The sequence below is a fragment of the Pimephales promelas genome, chromosome 21 (assembly GCF_988280905.1).
Source record: "Pimephales promelas chromosome 21, fPimPro1.hap1.1, whole genome shotgun sequence".
NCBI lineage: Eukaryota > Metazoa > Chordata > Actinopteri > Cypriniformes > Leuciscidae > Pimephales > Pimephales promelas.
Genome location: NC_142789.1, coordinates 26,271,768 through 26,294,507, shown reverse-complemented (window position 1 = coordinate 26,294,507; position 22,740 = coordinate 26,271,768). Strand labels below are relative to the sequence as shown.

Here is a 22,740-nt window from a genome sequence, read left to right as displayed (position 1 = left end):
CATCTCTCATCTTTCTAGTATGAAGTAATGAAGGAATAGTTTGTGAAAGGTGACCTTTGGCTGTTGGATCAATATCTATGCTTAGATGTCAGAGCTGACTGCTTTTATTACTATTAAACGAGTGAAACTGAAGCTTTACCGAAGCTCTTCTTTTATCCACAAACCGACGCCTCAGTCATCCAACCTATTTCACATTCTCTCTTAGCTTTGTTAAAGTATGATGAGCATTTCATGTCTGTGGATTCTGTGCATCTACAGCCGTAGCCAAGCTTTACCAACCTCAAGACGTCTGAAGGATTGTGTTCCCAAGGCTTCAGACCACTGAGCTAAATTATTCAGTTGTGTAGCAGTTTCTATAGACACGAACACCCACATACTGCTCCGACAATTGAACGTCCATTTAAATGGTATGAATCACAACTAAAAAGACTTACTCTTGGAATATATTGCATGAAATCAATATGTGATGCTTTTGAGTCTTTTTTTAAAGGCTGATGCTGATCTCTATTTTCTGCCACTGCACGAGTGGCATGAGCAGGACTTTCTTTTTTATTCTCCTTTTATGGTTCATAAAAAAGATTGTTACATTAGAACAACATAGGGTCAGTAAAAGATGACTTAACTTTAATAGTACGGTGAACTATCCCATAAAGTCCACTGCTATGATGTTTGCTAGGGCAAAGTTTCCTTCTTTAATGTAAGTTTATGGTTTGAGTTACCCAGTTTTATATTTGCAACTGACAAGATGATGCTTTCCTTGCCCTCCAAACTTTAGAGAATGGGTGTATCCACAGTCATCCGTGTATCCAGTTTTACAGGAAACTTTTCTCACACGTGTAACCTTTGAGTTTGGTACAGATGACAAGATTGTGCATCTATACAATAGGATGCTTCTATTTATGTCTTCAGGCTATTATTACGACTGAAATCGCGTGTAAACTGACTCATCACATGGCCATTAGACAACAAAAACATGCAACAAATACAGTAGCTGTGATGAAAATCTCCTAACAAACAAAAATGATCACGTTTTTTTTTGCAGTGGGTGGAAAATAAATCAATATACATACAAAAAGCTTCTATTACAACTGCTGAGATGGGTAGGTGTGCTTTTGAGAGTTACTGACACAGTATCGGTTTAGATAATGGCTGTTTAACCTGATAATAACTTGTGCGCAAAATCAGAATATCGCATAAAACATTTGAAAAAAAAAGCACCGTTTCCATCTAATGTGTTCAAGAGAAAAAAGAAAACGACATTGGTTCAGGCATTGAAGTGGCCATGATGGTTCACTGGATAGTCCAGGTATTCACATCCACTGTTGAGGCTAAGTCACGCAAGTTTTTTTTGTTGCAAGGGATTTATTTGATAAATGTGTTTCCATTGTAGTTCATGAGCATGTCTCATCAGATCATTTTTCATCTCATACACTGTAAAAAAAATATTTTTTTCTTTTGTCAAATCAACTTAAATAATGTATTTAGTTCAGATAACTTATTATTTTGAGTTTCTGATGATTAAATCAATCTCCATTGTATTAACTCACTTTTTCCAGTTCATTCAACTTAAAATTAAGGCAACCAGGTTACTTAATTGTTTTAAGTTAAACCAACAATATTTTTTTACAGCTCATATTGGCATTTCCATACAGTTGTTCATATGATATTCCAAAATTTGCATAAAAATAATTGTATGTAAACTAGCTATAGTGACAAGCTCTTGTATCCCTAAAGGTACAACGTTTGCACATTATCCTCTGACAGAATCAAATATAAATAGCCAAAATTAACTAAGCTAAAACCAACTGATTCAGCAACTCTAGGATTAGGAATCGACAGATTATTATGAACCAATTCTTTTAATGATTCACTTTTTACTGACTCGCTAAAAAGTGGGTCATTAAAAGAAATGTATAAAATTGCTCAGTAGGAGCTGGATGGGTAGGTGTCAGTTAATTATATTGGTAGCCTAGCTGTGATTAAATCCTCTAAAGTATTTACAGAACCGTTAATGGAATCATGAGGGAGTCTGAATGATTAACCTATTCCCATTTTCGTTCACTAGCACCTGATTTTCTCAGATCTGAGTTGGAATGGAACAAGATAATCACTTGGAGAGAGCAAAAGGAAAGGATTGCAAAGGAGGGGGTCTTCCAAAGAACACAACATGAGTTTAGTATGTAGGTCATCGATTCATAAATGTGTCAGTGCACAAGACGAGAGTGAGTGAGTCCTGGGGACTTCAGTAGAAAGAAACGAGAGGTCAGGAGAAACTATTGATCTATTTCTCATTAACTGAGTATATTATAACCAAGACATCTGAGAATGTATTTCTGAAACTGTCGCTGATCAGTGTGCTACCAAATAACCATCCAAAAGAGTTTGGAGATGCTGAATTACACAATGCATATCTACACCTTTCAGAGCGGAAACTCCACTTGAACAATACGTTTTTTTGTTTTGTTTTTTTATATGAAATAAAATAAATTCAGAGCTCAACTAGTGCTGTAATTTGGATCCATCCATCACTCCATCTTCCATGGCTTTTCAAACTTTCAAACAAGTTTGCCTTGAGAACCAGCTTTTCTACTTAAAATTCTACTCTAAAATTCATTTCTCAATTCTGGCCGAACTGGAAAAAAGAAAATCAGCAAAAGTTAGATAAGTCGGTTTGTTGCTGGTCCAGACCAAGCGGCAACATTCTAATCTGAAAGCTGAAGCCTACCCGGAAGTGCGAAAAACTGCAATACATCTAAAATCCGCTAGGGGGAGGTCCCAAAAGGGAGCAAATATCCATAGATCCCATGTTAAAATGTCCATTTTCACAGCATAAATTCACGCTTTTACAGGTTGGTCCCATGGACTTTTATTGTATTTTTTGATAGGTTCCGAGTGCCTGACAACTGTGAGGGGGGTGAATTTTTTTCTAAATCGTTAGTTTAGATAGTATTTAGATATAAAATGTATGACAAATAAGGGCGGTTAACTTTGATTGACAGCTGATAACGGGCTGCGCCGAGTGGAATTTGACGCCTCGGCCACATCATACCACCTCTGTATCCTTTCTGAACATTTGTATTTTGTATTTCTCAAGATTTTCCAATATGGCGCCGCCCATACCCCCCATTAACAGCTCTTCAGAAAGTCTATGTGACGTGTCACAGATGCTTTGTCCATATTTTTAACAGTACTTGGTCCAGACTAATATCCGGCTTATACGCAGCTTCCATATTTCAAATGACAGCCAGCAGACTCACTGAACTGAACTTACTCCTCTGACACTTCATCTCATGAGAGAGAATGAGAGCTCAGGTCAGCCTGACCAGAATAAACCGAAAGAAACTGAGGCATGATGAGAAATGGGGAATGAAGTCTACGTATTTGGAACCCCTAAAAGGTTCTATACACTCTTAAAAAAAGGGTTCCTCTGGGTTCTATATAGAACCCTGGGGTTCCATACTTGGCCAATAGAACCTTTTACCAAAAAAAAAAATGGTTCTATAGAACCATTTTGGAGTTCCATATATGAAGCGGGGGATGGAGCCATTTCTGGTTCTGAATAGAACCATTTCTTCTAAGAGCCTGTCTCTCTGTCTGATACATGTAAAAATATAATAAATAAGAGATCTCTCGGCAAAGTAACTGGTTTAGCTTCTGTGATCCAATTATGGGGAAAAGCACGATTTTCAAATCTACAGCCACCTATGAAGTCCATTATGAAGTGCAATATTCTCTCAAGTGACCCTATTTATAAGCGAGACAGACTGAGTCTCTCATTTTCCCGGCTGTCTGTAGATCCGTCTCTGCCAAGCAGATGGACAAATCATTGTTCTGTTCACACGACAGACGAAAATACAACTATCACAGTACGAGGAGAGATGATAGACAGAATCTAGGCTGACGGCACAAACACCAACTCAGGCTTGTCAATTTTCACATTATTTAGATCCAGTGGCGACGTTTTCCTGTGAGAACGGAAACGTCTGGTTTAGATGGGCAAATTTCCTCAAGGGTCACAACAAGAGAGACCAGCACTATGGCAGGGGTGCTTGTGCATGTTTGCATGTGAAGCCCATGAACCCTAATATTACAATTCGTAAAAAGGATTATTGTTGAGAGGTGAACGCTGGAGCGATTTACACAAACAAGTTTGCACGTGCCATCTCAGAACACCCACGAAACGAACTCAACTTAATGAGTCACACTGCAGAACCGCTTCAATCTAACTGGAACAGCATCTGCAATCAACAATGACAAAAAAAGCTTTGGAATGCAATCTAGCTTTAAAAATGTCTCTTTTTATCGGCAGAAAGGCGAATCATGACTCACATGCAGGTTCAATAAAGACTAATAATCGGGTCCTTCACGTGATGTGACAGTTGGAGATGTTTCACATGCTCAAAGCATGACTGATTATTACTACGAATAATGACTGCATGTAATTGTTGCGAAAGCTACGTGCGTATAACTAATAGTTGTGGTGTACAGTAACAAAAATGACAGCATGTACTGTGTAATGTGAGATGGGGTTTGGATCTGTAAAATTGAAGCAGATGGTCTTGTTCTATCAGATTCCTGAACAAGACTCTGTGTGTCACAGCGTGTGCTGAGACATTGTACAGAAGCTTCTGGTGTAATCATTGTGGCAGCTCGACCTGTGTGATGCGAAACCCACTGCACTTACTGTATCAGAGCTGCAGGATTTATCTAGCACTAACAGTCAAAAATATCATCGAAGCAAAAAAAAATACGTTTTTGCATTTACAAATAATATTATAAATTAGTTATGCACCACCGTTTGAAAGTTTGAGGTATGTTATTTTTGAAAAATGATTAGGCTAATTTTATTCAGTATGGATGCATTAAATTGACCAAAAGTGACAATAAAGGCCTTTTTATAGTTCGATTTCAGATTTTTTTCTTTTTAACTGTACTACTCTTTGGTCACTTTTGACTGAAGTGATTTTTTGCTATGGGAAATAAATTTGGACATGATTTGAAAAGATTAAATGGTCCTAAAAACAGTCACATTTGTACTCCTTGTGGTCAAAACTAACCGCCATAGAAACAATAATAATAATTAAAAAAAAATGCAGGTGCATTGTACAAAAAAAAAAAGCACACAGCAATGAAGGGGTTAATTGGGAAAAAAATACTGAATTCTTTTTTTTATGGATTAATAAATTGTATTGTAAAAATTGTCGAGACAAATGCATAAATAATTAGTACTGAATAAAATAAAATAAAAAAATAGTATTGAACAAAAATATATTAGATTGATTTTACAGGGCAAAAACATTTGAGGTGTGCGGCCACTTTTGACTGGGAGGAGTGTCAGAGGGTTTAATCCTGAATTAAAAAAAAAAAAATTCTGTTTCCACAAAAATATTAAGCAGCACATCAGTTTTTTCAACATTAATAACAATAAAAAGAAATGATCCTTCGAGCACAAAATCAGTATATTAGCATGATTTCTGAAGGAATGTGTGGGTTTTTTAGTTAGGTCTATAGGGAAAAGATTCTGCCCCAAACTTTTGAAAGATATTATATATATATATATAGCTTTCACATGAAATCAGGACTCCTTTTTTATTCTGTGACGAAGCCTGCCATTGAGATTTTTAAAGAGTGTTTGTGAAAGGCAGAAAAAGGACAAAGTGGGAATACAACTGAAATGAAAGAAAAGCATTGAGAGAATATAAATGAATTACAGAGATAAATAAAACGCTCAATTCACTGGCATCACAACACAACACTTAGGAAAAAAGTTGTTGCTCGTGTTTAATGTAATGTGGTTCTCAACTGGGCTATTTCCAGAAATGAATTCTTTCACAAAATGCGGTTTGATCAGCTTCGGATCGTGTCTAAGGAGAGAGAGAGAGCGGCTTTGTGAAGAACAAGTCCTCCCACTTCTCTGCTGAAATAGACAAACTCTTTCTCCCGGGACTGCGGCCTGCGCCGTTCCACTGCGGAGGTTTAACCGATGAATAGGAAAAGAGGAATTAAAGTGAGAGTGTGTGGTCCGAGGTTTCAGAAAGGAGGAAAAAAAACCTGCTGTGAAGGAAATAAAAGCAGCGAGGGCCATAAAGGTCTGTGCCGCTGAATAATAATACTGCAGTTACTAAAAAAGCCTTTGCATCATTTCCATAAACTTGATCAGATTCCTTAACTTGTCGTGTAATATCCAAACAACACCAAACTTTATGATAACCATCATTATAAATGAATCACTATACAGGAAAATTCTTAACAATTTATTACAGTAAAGGTACATACTAGACAAAGGGAGGCTAATTTGAAGAAGAAATTACAGTAAAATATAATTAGGTTTGATTGTAAAATTGATTTATACCCTATTTTAGAGCATTGTAAAGTTAAACAGATTATATTTAATGCATTAATTATTATTTAAAATGATTTTATCTTAATATATTAATATTATATAAATGATAATATACTGACTTAAATTATTAACCCAACATTTATACAAGTATTATATAAACAGAATGTAGATCAATAATGTTTCTTTATATAACTGTTGAGTAATGAACTTAATCATGAATTAAGAGGCAATAAATGCAATGCTTTTTGCACTGATAGTTTACAGCAAATGATAAAAAAAAAATATACTGATAAATAGACACCAACTAAGGCGAAGACGCAACAATAGCCATCTGAATCTCTATAAAGTCCATCTGAAAGGAGAAAAAAGAAGATTAAAGAATATGCGTCTGCGGATGAGGGTATATTATTTGCGATGCCCATCTCAACAGGGATTCTCCACCGATACCCATTATATATCTGCCACCAGTGGATCTGATTTCCCAGCTATCATGTCTGCGAGAGCGAGGTTTTTTTTTATCCCAGACCGTCACACTGACCTACATTTTGTGACACAATTCTGATGTTCCACGACATGCAACAGTTTCTTATAACTCAATGAGTCATCGCAGAGATTCTGAAATGAGCCTCAATTCAATACTGTTCCACCTGACAACATCTGTCAGCAATTTCACACAATAAAGGAGTCAAATTTGCACCTGCCAAGACAGTGCATGAAGGGATAATTGGTTGTGAACAAAAATAATTCTAGCCGTAGATGAATGAGTCCTACAGCATATCAATGGGAATCAGAAGAAAGTTTGATGGTATAATAGTTTGTTTGAACTAATCCTTATGAATCGAGTGAGTTTATCCACATTTTCTGGAGAGACTCGATCGCTTTATAAGATGAACAGCTTTTATTCACATATAAACATTGATCAGTGGACATAAACAAAAGCCAAACTAAAAAATAATCGTGATTTTAACGGTAAAAGACTGTAAAAATGCTACAGTGCAAAACTGTTAATTGGTTAACAGAAAGTTTCCGTACTATATACGGTACATAAAATTTTACTGTAAAATACCGTTAAATTTACAGTTTTTGAAAGTGAAAAAGAACGTGAAAAACCGTAAATTGTCATTCCCACAATTTGTGTGACACTTCACATTTTATGTATTTTTGTTGAAATAACTGGTTCCTCATAGTTTTCTTGTTTTTTTTTTTTTCTAATCAGTTATGTAGATTTGGGTTTTATCTTACATTATAATTGCATTGCGTTTTAATTCTAATTTTTCATTTTTCGTAATTCGTATTAGTTGCTCCAGAGGCCTGCGACCTCTGACATAATATAGCAATTGTAAGTCGCTTTGGATAAAAGCATCAGCTAAATGAATAAATGTAAATGTAACTGACCCCAAACTTTTGGACGGTAGTGTTTATATATCTTATAGTGACCACTTTGTCCAAATAGACGGAATCAAATCTCAAAAAAACATTGTTTAGTTTAATATTATGTTTCAATCTGTCACAATAGAGAAGTAAAACTTCACATGTAAGGCTTCATGTGCCCATCAATGTTAACTTCTCAGCTTTTTCGCTTGTCTTCTTTACAAACATAAGCTGTAATATGCCCAAAAAGACTTTCTAATACTAAGATGAATCACACTGATAACTCAAACCAATCAGTACGTGGCATAAATCAGGAAAATACTCGCCCCAAAGCTGAAAACTGCGCTAAAGAGTAAAAAGAAAGAAAACAGAAAAATCTTTTTCAACTGTCAGAGAAGATCAATTGCACACATCAATATTTCATTAATATTTCATCTTAAATGGCTATCACTCTTCCCTCAAGCCTACAGTGCAATATTGGATAATTATTTGAAGATTGCTGCCTTTTTTTCCTCACATCACATCAGGCTTTTAGACAGCCGTGTTCCAGCCACATTGCTCAGTGATTGAAAGATTATGAAACCTTAATTTGTTGACCTTTAAAGGCCAGTGAAGCGGAGATATATGCACCTGAAATATTGCGTTTATATGGGAAAATCAAGAACATTCAAATACCCTTTAAATGCTAAACGGTCACAGTGAGGGTATAAGAGTACAGATGTGATGCTTCTCTCACCATGTTCCCATTTCCTCCTACAAACGGACATGGCAACAGACTGTCAGCGTTCAGTCATTATGGTGTGCTGTGACTCAAGCTAAAAGCACATGTGTGAGAACAGCAGGCTATTGACACACACACAGAGAGAGAGAGAGAGAGAGAGAGAGAGAGACCCACAACTCTTCTCAAAAGACAACATGACATAAATAAATTACCCTGTTTAAATACTATTCAATTTTCGATTTTTTTATGTTTTGGAAAGAAGTCTTTTATGATCAAAAATAGAGTAAAACCAGTAATATTGTTAAATGATATTATTAGATTTTAAAATAACTTTAATGTATATTAAAATGAAATATATTGCTGTGATGGCAAAGCTTCAGTAATTCTTCAGAAATGATTTGAATATGCTGATTTGGTGCTCAAGTAACATTTCTTATTATTATTTATAATTTCTGAAAACGGTTGTTCTGGATTTCCAGGATTCCTTGATGAATAGAAAGTTCAAAAGAACAACATTTATTTGAAATAGAAATGGTTTATAACATTAATAATACACCCTGCTTGGTGTGCAAAAGGAGAATAAAATAATCATCAGGATCCATTCTGGTAATGCCCTCTTTTTCACAACCCAATCAATTCTAGATGGATAAATGATGTCTCGCTCAACATTTTTCTTTTTTGTATGTCACATTATGTTATTAAAAAAGGATACAGACATCATTTCACGTTGACTAGCACAGTCTACAGTATATTTGAATGAGTGCCAACGGTGAGAAATCTGTGGCTTTCTCTAAAGATGGCACAGAATAAGACTTCCATCATTGGCTGGGCATAAAGTTCAAGGAAGCATATCGCACCTGGGTAATTTAACCTCATTATCCTGGACCAACATTTCTGAAACTCAATTTCAGCCACAATGCTGGGCTTTCATTCCATCTGGCAGAAATCCAATGACATCCATCACTTACATTTCACATGGCTAAATGACTTTCCCCCCAAAAAAGACTGCTGCATTCTCTGAGAGTTTGCATGATGTCTACGGTCACAACAACTAAAACAAATACTAAAATACATGAGACACAAGCATCACTCCATTATAATAATTATTATTGTTTTAATTGCAAGTGGTGCTCTTTCCTTTTCCATTATTTTTAAAGTTGTCAATGATAATGTGGTCCCTAAATATGGTTATAAGAGCACACATTTGTCTTGATGATGTTCTGGTCCCGACTCTGGACATTCATGAATCTAGATTTTGTGTCTATCGAGTAAACTTTTTCGGTAACACTTTACTTGAAGGGGTGCGCATAAGACTAACATGACACCTTCATAATCATGACATGACGTATGCACTCTCAGAAAAAAAAAAGATACTGGGGCTGTACCTTTTCAAAAGGTACACTTTTGTACCCAAAGGCTGCATATTGGTACCTTGGTGTACATATTAGCACCTAAAATGTACATATTAGCACATAAAAAGGACATATTAGCTCATGAAACTGACATTAGCACCTAAAATGTACATATTAATACTTAAAATGTACATATTGGCACCTAAAACGTACATATTACCACCTAAAAAGGACATTTTAGCTCATGAAACTGACATATTAGCACCTAAAATGTACATATTAACACTTAAAATGTACATATTAGCACCTAAAATGTACATATTAGCACCTAAAATGTACATATTAGCTCATGAAACTGACATATTAGCACCTAAAATGTACATATTAGCACCTAAAATGTACATATTACCACCTAAAAAGGACATATTAGCACCTAAAATGTACATATTAACACTTAAAATGTACATATTACCACCTAAAAAGGACATATTAGCTCATGAAACTGACATATTAGTACCTAAAATGTACATATTACCACCTAAAATGGACATATTAGCTCATGAAATTGACATATTAGCTCCTGAAATGAACATATTAGCACCAAAATGTACATATTAACACCTAAAATGTACTTATTAGCTCATGAAATTGACAAAACTTTACCTTTTGAAAAGGTACAGCCCCAGTGACAACTTTTGAACCTTTTTTTCTGAGAGTCTGTTATGAATATGAAGGAAGTTTTATGCATGTTTGTGACAACAGTCATTAAGTGTCATTCGCTCAGTTATGACATTTTAATGCAAATATGACATTGTTTTGAGACATCATAACCTGTCAGTGTCTTTGTCATGATAACTTGACATTACTAAGACAACACAACCTGTCATAAACATGACATAGCAGATTAATGATCAAACTTAAAAAGCCACCTAGCTTTATTGGTTAACATTACATTAAATTGTCATTTAATGTTGACATTGGCTGTCATGAAGCCATTATAACATTTTAATGACTATTTCAATTAGTACCACTGTAGCTGAGGTCACGAAAAATATTCATGACACAGTTATAATGGCCTCATGACAGCCAATGTCAAAGCCAACCACGTGACAGTTTAACTTAATGTGATGTCAAGTTTATGATGGTTTATGTCAAGATGTCATAACAAACACATCTTAAACAATGCCATATTTGCATTCAAAATGGCTTTATTGAGTGAAAGACACTTAATGACAGTTGTCATAAACATGCATTAACACTACTTGCATATTCAAGACATATGTCATGTCATGGTTATGAAGGTGTCATGTCAGTCTTACAGTATACACACCCCTTCAAGTAAAGTGTTACCACTTTTTCTAAGGTAAAAAAAGAAGAATGGCACGATTAGATATCTCATTCAAGTCCACATGCAGTTATGCATAGAAATTAATACTAGAAACTACTTGCCTTCCATATCAGCCTACTGTACATTCATTTGCTCTCACTTTCAGTTCAAAGACTTGTCAACTAATTCTCAATGGGATGCGTCTTGTCTTTTCTTACCTCCCCTTGATGTAGCACTGCGATTCAAAGAGAAGAGTTCTGATGAACCCGCAGCACTTCTGACAACACACAGAGCTCCGGAGGGACCAAAGATGAGGAATGATGTTCATTTGGGTACATTTCAATTTCAAAGGTCCCAATGTTCAGCATAGTGAGTCATAGTACCAGTCTGAATCAAATAAAAGAACAGAAGTTAAAGGAATATCACAAATAATTGCATGTTTTACCAATTTATCTGTAGGAGAATTAGATGATAAATTCAAAGGATAGTTCACTCACCTTCAAGTCATTCCAAATCTTTTTATTTCCGAAGAATTGAACGGTTTATGTTCATAAAATGACAGTCAACAGTGTCCAAAACAACATTCGACCCCATTGACTTTCATTGAAAGGACAAAAAATATTGTTTGGAATGACATGAGATTCAGTACATGACAATATTCATGTATTATAAGGTGTACATTTAAAATGTGCACACAATGGGCATAAAGTTGGATAAGCAATTGTCAAAAATAATAACTAAATGTCCTGACTCTGTTCGTGGATCATTTATTTGATAAAAATGCACCTGGACAAATTTTATATAACTTGTTTTCAGATTTATAGGGCAAACAAACAACGGAAGCACCTGGTGCTTTCATGACAATAAACCTTGGTATATAACTAAAAGCACCAGAATAGAATTTTGAGAAAGTGGAAAAATAGGTTATTGTGCCACATTAATGTAGGTCAGTGCTGCCCTCACCTGCAGTTTTGTGATTGTGAGCAAAGCCCAAATAACCAGCACCTTCCTGACAACAGAGGGCCCGAGGAGACGATGGACAACAAAGCATCATTTAATCCGACTAAAAGAGAACTCTGGTCACTTCATCCCCTCCTCACGGGCTTTAGAAAAGTCATGTGTGACGTGATTCAGCTTATCGAGTTACACAGAGGAGCGGATGAGTGGATACACGGCACGGTGATGTGCCACTGACAGTATAAATTAGGGTCAATTAATCACATTTTAATGCCTGCACAAGTCTGACCCAAAATTAGAGTCCTTACGATGCTCTTATCCATCAAGATAAGCGTTGAGAAATATATGACAAAAGTGCTTAGTTTAATGACAGATGCATCTATGCATTCGACTAGACGCATACCTGAGAAACAAAAAAACAAAGCAAGACTCACTATGACTTGCTAGGTTTAAGGATTTGAAGAAACCTCAAAATGAGATTTCACACTGACAGCGATTTGCAGCGCCAAAGTGAATGGGTGTAATTAAATTTTAATAAAAGCTGAATGAGGGTTGAACTGATAATAAAAATCTGGCTAAGACAGATAAGCTGATAATTAGTTAAAGGGATAGTTTACTTTGAAATAATTTTTTGGTATGTTTTAGCTTACCTCAAGGGCGTCCAAGATGTAGCTGTCTTTGTTTCCGCAGTATTTTCAATTTTGATATTTTTAGGTCAAACTGTTCATGTCTATCAGTCATATAGTGGAGGTCTATGGTCACCACCTCAAAGAGCATGCACAGAGAAGTCCAAATTAAACCAGATTTAATGACTCGCAAATGTAAATTTACATTTACGACTTACGAGTCATTAAATCATGTTTAATTTGGACTTCTCTGTGCATGCTCTTTGAGGTGGTGACCATAGACCTCCACTATATGACTGATAGACATGAACAGTTTGACCTAAAAATATCAAATTATTTCAAAGTGAACTATGCCTTTAAATGTTATACAGTAGCTGATAACCAATTAATGGCAAATGTGTCTAAATGAATAAAAAAAATTAAAACCACAAAAAACTTAAATCAATAGATTAAAACATAAAATGTACAATAAACCGCATGAAAAATGGATAAGATAAACGCTTTGAGGTTTCCAGGCCAGCTGGCGAAGTCACATTGTAAAGAAACACTTAATACCGCTTTTGCAAATTCAATTTTTTTTAGTTTACACAAAAAACTTGCACTTTTGAAAAAACGTTTTCAAAACTTTTGAGTTTTCAGGCTCTCAAAAACAGTTGTCATGCCAATGAAAGCCAGAAAAAGTTTTCCGTTTTTAATTGAAAATGGTGTCGTGTAAACGGCTCCGCCCACAGACCGCAAATGAGTTTACGACAAAACGACAGGAAAAATAGTAAAATAGTACTGATGTTGTGGCAGATGTGGAGATTGGCCGGTCATTTTGCTGTTAATCATAATGAAGTTAATATAAACTGCTCAAGATCCTTCTAGACTGCCATTCTGAGATGCTTTATGCATAAACATGTACATATAGGGCTTGAAAAAACAACATGAGGGCACTTAATGCAGGAGGGCAGAAGAAGATTCTCAGAAGCAGCTGGTGAACAGGAGGAGCATTTGTGTTGTTATGTGACAGAAATTAGGTCACATCGACGCTTTCCTGGACACCAATGCTGCAAAACACTGCCGGCTCAGACAATGTTGTGAAAATTGGAACAAGTTGAAGCTGGGATGAAGGACACAGGCCTCTGTGCAACACATAAGGATGCTTGATCAAATTACAGAGAGTTATCTAATGATTTTGATATAGCCACACTACAACATGCAAACACATGTAGACTATGGCTCATAGGAAGAGAAAGAAACTTAGGAAATGCCAGGACATTTTATTCTGACCAACAATACATTTGAATTAAGAGAACGATATATTAGATATATTATAATTTGGTGCTACTTCACTTCTGGAATTTTGTTCATGAGCAATATTCAATTTCCATGACACAACAAGTGAGTGTTTTACATTCAATACTCAAAACTGAAGGACAAACAGGTGGTTATATTGAGAAAAATAACCTGTTTGGTATAAGTCTAGTTTGTGGAAGCTGTCTCATAATTTCCTCATACTAAGAACTTATTTTGCTCCATCAATCTTCCCTGAGTGGTTCCTTTGAAAAAGATTTGTTCACAAAAAACAAGGTACACACACAATATAAATCACTTTTGTGTAAATTGTTCATAAAACAAATTGTGACTAGATTTTTTGCCTATTTAAAAGTTTGCGGTCATTAAGATTTTTTGTTGTTAAAAGAAATTACTATTATTCAGCAAGGATGCATTAAATGTATCAAAAGTGTAATTAAATAATGTTACAAAAGATTTATATTTCAAATAAATGCTGTTCTTTTGAACTTTCTGTTAATCAAATAATCCTGAATAAAAAAAAAAAAAAGTTTCCAGCACAGCGGTTTTCAACATAAATTATGATAATAATAAATGATTATTTGGCAGAAAACCAGCATATGGTTTCTGAAAGATCATGTAACACTGAAGACTAGAGTAATGATCACAGGAATAAATTACATTTTAAACTAAATTAAAAAGTAAAAAAAAAAAAAAAATTTAATAAATTAAAAAAAAAAAAATTGTGATCATATAAGACTTCTTTCAAAAACATAAAAAATCTTTCCGACCCAAAACCTTTTAATGATAAATGTACAAAATCTGCTCTGCTCATCTTTCACGAATGAGACACAAGAAATAAAACAGGGGAAAAGGTTCGAATACTTCATGTGATTGGAAACTTTGCTGAGACCAGCAGATTAAAGGTTAATAAGTTAAACATTTTGCTTTTAACTTAATCAGGCGAAAGTAGGTCTCGATAACAGAAATGGCTAGAGAAAACATGACTGCACTCCCACCTAAACAAAAAACGACTTAACTGAAAAGCCCAAAACACGCAGTCCTTAACTTCACAATATTCAATTATTAACACAGAAGAGCTCGAAGCGGGATCTAACGGCTGCCTGGCAACACATGTGAGGAGTCTTTTCTAAGTTCTTTCTCTGCGGGCTGTTGGTTTTACTTTGCAGAGATTATGACGTGCGTTTCACACAATCCCGTGCAGAGTTTTGCCAATAGCAACATCGTTCAATAAATGCCAGCCAACCACAACAGCTAGTGCTCTGTCCTCGAAATCTAGTGCACATCTCCCTGAGGGCTGAGGCTGTTCCCTTTGGAGTACTCCAGCAAATCCCACTTCCACATTTCTCAGGCGGATTAGAGCACCGCGGCAAAAACGTTTTCCTGATGAGACCAACTATCAGATGCTCTGAAAGTCACTGTTTGGATTTACATTATGATTCTAGCATGTTATATGTTTGGAAACAGTTCTTCTAATCCTAATTGATGGAGACAACCATGTAGAAAGACACATCATAACCATATACCAGGATGACAATGTCAAGTTTCGTCAGGCTCAAATTGTGAAAGAATGGTTGGGAGGAGCATGAAGAATCATTTTCACACATGAATTGGCAACTCTGTGTCTAGACCAAAAATTCATTGAAAGTCAATGTGATGGGCAGGAGGAAACTTTACAGAGCGCTGGACTCAATACAAGACCTAGAAACGACATCACAACAACTCTTGATTTCTATCGATTTTTGGTCAAGATCTTGTATTGGCAATGCAAGAACCTTTGCCCAATATATAACATGCTAGAAACATAATCACTGCATGATCCAATCATGGACTCTTACATTTGCCTATTTAAATCCAAACAACGACTTTTTTTGGCCAGTCAGTGTATCTTGGCTTTTCTAAGGCGATACAGTTGCACATCAAAGAGAAAACTGATTTCCAAAGTCAGCGCTCACACACGCAACAATCTCAGGAAAGTGGGTCAACACCCTTTTCTCCCCATCTTTTCTCATCATCGCTGCAAAAAAACGAGAAATGGAGTGGAGAATGTGGCATAAAACACTAAAGACAGTTTAAGTTGAAATTAAACAGGTCAAATTGAAAATTAAAAGAGTTAAAGTGCTTTACGGACATAAGCGGTACCTTATTGTGACTGCGAGAGAGCAACTGTACCTGTAAATAATACAGAGAGGCGCTCTGATTGGCTCCTTCCAAACCTGCTGTCTAAGAGCATTTCGGTGAGACACCTGATTGAGGAAACTACCGAGAGAGTGCTGAATAATTTAGAAAGAGAAAAAGAACCAGTATTAAAGCATCTCTTTCAGCAACTTTGGAAAGGCATCAATAGCCTCAAGTGTGTTGAATGATTAATGTGGTAATGGCTGGAGTATATAGTCTAAATGTGGTAGGCATGGGAATGCTACCCTATTAGCACCTGTAACAACGAGTCACTTCTGCCTCGGTCCACTTGATTTTAAATGGTTTGTTCAAGATGTGCAAACAAAAACTCGAGTTTAATCAAAAATTTAGCATTCGAAAACCCTCAATCATCAGGTATAGGAGTGTTGCAATTGCCGTGGTAGATGTGCACCGGGTCATCGCAGTGATAGTACAGCTGGAAGACGTCACCGTACCCATGTTCCCTCCACCAAGTGCAAAGCTGTCGGTTCCAGCCACATGAAAGTGGGTAAAACAGTTCCCTGTGCTCCATCCCGATCATGGTGAAGAAATCCTGATCGCCCAGATGCCCTCGGAAGTGGTATTTCTCAGCGAGCTGGGCAATCCGCCCGGGATCCAGAAGCTGGTTGTATAAGGTCGAGCGACGCATGGCTTCAAGGTTCAGAAGCATTACGCCGCTGTTGAAGCCGGGCAGACCGTCTGGTGGAGGGTCGCCTACGTGGGACTTGGGATTTTCTTTGCGGTACTGCCAGAATGTGTGCCTACGACACACAGAGAAGACAGAGGAAAAAAGATTCAAGCAAAGAATTAAAGCTTTAGTATCACACCTAGGTTTACAGATGTGAACAAACCCATAACCCTTTAACTTAAAAAGGGAAAATTGATGACACAGCCAGAGACTACAGTATTTATATAGAGACATGCCACTTCCTCAATCCGTAGGCCGTGTGTCCACCAAAGCGTTTTTAGCCAGCTAAAAACCCCAAGATGCCGAGTTTTGGGCGCTTGAGAGCGTTTTTATCCGTTGAGACGTTTCGTTGCTATGATGTAGAATATCCGCAGCACAGTTTAATTGTAACTGATTTCGCAGATAATTTGTTTCACACTAAAAATGTATTTTTCACCCATTTTGTTTGGTTAAAGCTCTGTTGGTTGATGTCGTTGTACAGAAAGAATGTCGTGACAGTTGGGCAGTGTGGTTTAGTCCCGCCCCTCCTCCACTGTGATTGGACGGCTGGGTAAAAAGTGACATTGATGAACGCTGCGTTTTATCCAAAGTTGAACATTAGTATAAAACGCTTCAGCGTGAAAAAAATGCTCAGCGCCTCCTTACGCTCATGGCGTTTAAAAAACACAGCGCTCCCATTAAAAACAATTGAAAACGTACGCCAGGCGCGTAGAAAAACGCTTTGGTGGACACACGGCCTAAATACAACTATATAGGGAAAACCCGTAATACCAAAGATGGCGGTTGTATACACATGCCCCGCCCCTTACCGCTGGGAAGCCAATCGTCTGCTTTTAACAGTCAAGCCGGGAAACATTTAAGCCTATCGTTCGCGAAAATCGCCCTTCATTTGCATAAAGTTAAACATTTCTCAACTTTGTTGCGTCGCTGGACACGCCCCACCGGTCGCCAAGGGTCGCTGTCGCGCGTGTCGCCAGAAGTCGCCCGCTCACCATTGAAATAAATGGTATCACGTCGCGTGTAGTGTGAACGGGGCTTTAGTTGTGTAAATATCAGACGTCGCAAGTCTCGGAAGTTTGGGAGTCTCCGGCAGATTGATAGCGCTCCCTGACGACGGCAAATTAGTTAAAATCTCCCGGAATCTCCCGTAAAAATATAACCTGTGGGGATAAAGGCGATTTTAACCCTTTTCAGCGATTTTTATCATATTTTATTACTGTTTCTATAAAAGCAGTTTTATGTCCCTGTGACTAGTCAAAGTGCAGTTCTGAGTCTCTGCCCATTCGTTTAGATAGGAGCCTGGTCTTGTTAGTCCGAAATAGCTACCTGGAGGCTTTGCCAAGATGGTGGCCGAGTGGCAGGACCATAGACAGTATAAGAAGAGGACAGAGCCATCTCATTGGAACTCCATTGAGACAAGTGAAGCCCGTTTTTGGCGATTTTTTAGGACTTCCGTTCCTGACACGCAGACTCAAAGAGAGCTTGACGACGTAGATGTGACGTGAGCAACCCATCTGTCTTCTAGTGGCTGTGGCATGTGTCGCTTGGTTATGACGCAATGCAATCGTTAGCCTACTTTTACAAAAAACTGCTTCTACCTGGCTATAACATAAGCTACAAGGTAATGGAGCATTTAATACATTGTCGCGTTTCTTTAGAAATAAATAAAGGACAAATGGGGTCTTCAAACGCCTCAGATGTAAAGTTATTCGCAGTCAAAGTGACGCCAAAATGAATGAGAGTCAATGGAAATGCTAATGCAAGTGAAGTTCTGCTACAAGATGGCAGCTCAACTTCCAGTAGATGGATTACCCCATTCGACAGGACTGGCCTAAAAGGACTTTGACAGAGTCCTTTTATTTTTAAAAATAAATCTGTTTTTATCTCATGAACTAGGTGAAAGTAGTGCTGTTTCAGGGAGTAGAGACTTCAATGAAAAATAGTGAAGCTAAAAAAAAAGGTGCGCTGAAAATAGCAGAAGAATGATATTTCAGGTGTAGGATGCATAAATCATAGATAAGTAAAAACAAGCATTAATGTCTAAAACAACATAGAGCTGCTCTACAACAGAGAACCAGAACCCACAGTTCTGCCTGAACAAGTACTTAAAACAGCATAGAACTGCTTTATCATTATAACTTTGAAGTATGAAGTTGGAAAGTGAAAAATTTAATCTGAGACTTTGACGTGAGATTGACCCAAGGCTATAAGCTTGAGGCGAACTCAATTTATGGGCATGTGTGGAAAATCCGAGCATGTTTTTTGAACTGGGAATTTGCGGTGATGAAGCATAAGAGTTGGTGAAAGTCCAAGACCATGCACTGCTCACAACGAAGACTGTAGAGCGCTAAATCTAGGCTTATTCAAAGTAGCTTTGATCCATCAAGTCAATGCCCCCTGCAGGGAATTCCTCAGAGCTTCTACTGAACTTCATAGATCCTCTATTGCACTAAAAAGCCCAAGCTGGGTAGGAAACAACAAAGAGATTTCTGAAGCTGCTGCTCCTGGACAACTCATTTGACAGCAGGAGAACAGAACCACAAACTTAAAGCTTTAATCTTTCTCACAGAGACTCAAATTTAGTGGGAGCATTTCAAAGTGAAGGCCTGCTAGAGTCAACAGGAGCACAGGTAAACAAGAACAAGACAACACTAACCTTCTGAAGCTTCGATGCTGCTGTTCCTCGAACTAAATCTTTAATATAAAGTTCAGGTGTACAAGTTCATTCTTTTGTTTAAAGGCCTGTCCAGCACATTTATTTTTGAAATGCTGCCAACATAAATTAACAATTAAAATAATTTGGTACACTTTAAAGCAAAATAATTTACCCAACAAATAAAATTTTGGTCATCACTGACATTGTTCCATTTCGTTATGAAGTTCTTTCTAGTTTTGCTATTTTGTAAAAAAAAATTAAGATAAAAATGTATTTAATGATGGCTTTTTAAAACCTTTGCATTATATTTTTCAAACCAGTAATGAAAGATGAAACCGCCAAAGTCACATTATTTCAGTAAATAAGGCTTCTTTAAGACATAACGGTTGAAAAATTCCATGTTTTTTATCAGCGAATGGCGTTTCCAGTGCTTCGAATCAGCTGATCATTTTGCGAAGCAATTGATTTAATTGACTCAAATTTTTGAAAAGCTTTGTTTCTCCCATAAAAAGGACAAAAGCACCATAAAAGTATGCAACTAACAATAAATCTGAAAACTATAATATAAACTAATAAAGTTATTCTACAAATAAAAACATATAAATGTATGAATGCATGCTTAAAAGTTAAATAAAATAAGTTCTAACAAAGAAAAACAAACCCCCAAATGAGATTTGAGAGCCAAGATTTTCAGTTAAATAAACTATTTGTCCATATTTTTTGTTGTTGTCCTTGACAGACCCTTGTCAGTGTTTCTTCACTGGAATGGAAAGGAGCAACAAAGTGATTCTTCAGCATATTTAATGTTTCAAAGAAGAACAGATACTGGTCTGGAATGAAATGAGAAAAATAAGATGGGGTGACCTATATATATATATATATATATATATATATATATATATATATTCAAGCCAAGCACTAAAAACATGGACACTTCTGTGCATAATTACAGCCCGTGGTTCTGGGGTTTGATAAAAGTTTAGATTTTAGAGTTATGTTCAAATCCTGATGATCAGGCAATAGTAAGAGTGAAGCTAGCCTTAAGAAACACCACTAACGAGGTAATAATTTCCACTGCCTCTTACAGGCTAATAGGCCCAATGGGCTTTTACACATGAAATAAACATATCCTTCAAATGGTTTCATTCTTGGAAATGACAGCATTATGCAATTATACACAATCCATTTCTCATGTCAGAACTCCAACAAAGAAAAAAACAGCATTGATTAAAGATTTTGAAAATGAATATATCGTGAAAGCTTCTGCAGAGAAAAACACCATGTGGCTTGTGTGCACAAGAGCCACTCAACTGACAACAGTAAACTGCAATTAGTTGCTGGTGCTCAAGTATTTCAGAGCTTTCTTCTTTATTAAAAACAAATTAAATGCAAATGCATTGCTTTTCAGGACATTAAAATCGGTGCGAAAACCAGAGGAGACTTAAAAATGGGAGAGAAATGAAAATCACCTTTATTTATTTGATTTTATTCACCATAAAAAAGTTATTTTTGACAAAAATCTAACTCAATATTTGCAAACTAATTTTTCTGTCATTCTTTCTCAATGGTTTGCACTGCACCTGCCACTGGAAATGATCTGCCATTTGCCTCAAGCAGAGGCAGCCAAACCCCTTTTTGAAATATGTCAAACAGCGCCTCTCAAAAAATGAAAGAACATTCTGTGCCAAACTCTTTGTGTTTTACAAGAACAGAAATGTCTGTGTGCCTAAAAAACAGGTTCAGAAACAAAAACAATGCTGTCATTCCTCACAGTTTTCTCATAACATCTAATGAACAATGGAAGAAGAAAATCTGTAGGAAAAACAAATAAGATACTGGTCATTTTCTGCCAGAACATTATCCGCTAAGTTTTTGTTTATTTCCTTTAACTGTAAAATACAATGCAATGAGAAATTCAAAATACAGCTGAAATACCAGTAAGAAAAATCTATATGGAAAATTCTTTATTCCTTATTTTAAAAGTACATTGTGCCAATGTATATATATATATATATATATATATATATATATATTATAACATATCTAAATAAAACATTTTATATAAAGGTCATATATATATTATATATATATATATATTATATATATATATATATATATATATATATATATACACACACACACACACACATCCACATACATACACACAAAAAATTAAAAAGGAAAAGGTCATATATATATATATATAATTTCATTCTATGCTTATTAGATTGTTGTATTGTTAGTTTTTAGCAACATGTTACATTGCAGACACTTGCCATGTCAAATGTCCAAATAGGATGCCTGTGATTATTAGGATGTTGCATTATAAGTGAGTTTACACTCACTTAAAAGAACTAGTAGTGACACGGTTATATGGACATCACACACATTCAAACAATAGTTTACCTCGAACAAGGACCAAAGATCAAAAGTTTACCGCCTGCTGATCATTGAAATGTAGCGTGCTACTTTTAATCTTGACACAGCCTTTGGCTAAAGTTCAAAGCTGAATAATGTTATCTGATCTACTGTGATTTATATGATCCAGCAAGAGTAGCAGGAATTCTTTCAGTGTCACCACGAGCATGACAGTGATTCTGCACTCAAATACAATAATTAACTATTCCTTATAAGACATACACTTAATACATTTAATGCATACTCATCCTTTTCATAACAATGCACATCTCAAGAAATCAAAGTACCAACAAAACAACAATGACAAAATATCAAAAATGATATTACTATAAAATCAGTGTGGTAAGTAAAGATAAGACTTGCTGGAATTCCCTGCAGAGTATATGAACAGAATCAGCAAGAGGGGTCTTATGCAACAAGTTTGTGAAATATTAAACAAGGCACTCTGAGAAGGCAGCTGAATTTTAATGCGTCATCAAAGATGAGCATTTCAGTGCCAACGGCCACGGGAAGACCCATCCATCAACGCTCAGCTCTAGAAGTCAGGAACTAACTGGGACGGAGGAAAAGAATGATTGGGGGAAGAGAGTGAGTGAGACAGGCAGGAAAGATGCAAGCCTGATGGAGGAATAACAGGGGAAATGAATCCTTGTGAAAACTTGCATGAGTTCTGGCATAAAATTCAATTTAAATCAAGGCATGAAACAAAAAAATGAGAGATTTCTAAACTCTAGATTGCAGATTTCTTATGAAATTTTGAAAAACTCGTACAACTTGTTCCAGAAAGGGGCAAAGGCCGCAAACTTA

At 36.3% G+C, this 22,740-nt stretch overlaps 1 protein-coding gene across 1 annotated transcript in view; it reads right to left on the bottom strand.

The window, feature by feature from the left end:
- Positions 1–13,096: 13,096 nt before the first annotated feature.
- Positions 13,097–22,740, bottom strand: part of xxylt1 (xyloside xylosyltransferase 1) — a 36,415-nt gene continuing 26,771 nt past the window's right edge. Inside the window, exon 5 of the mRNA XM_039674209.2 lies at positions 13,097–16,932. Within this exon, the coding sequence (XP_039530143.2) occupies positions 16,536–16,932 (397 nt within the window). The 3' untranslated portion in view covers positions 13,097–16,535. The remainder of the gene's footprint in view (positions 16,933–22,740) is intronic.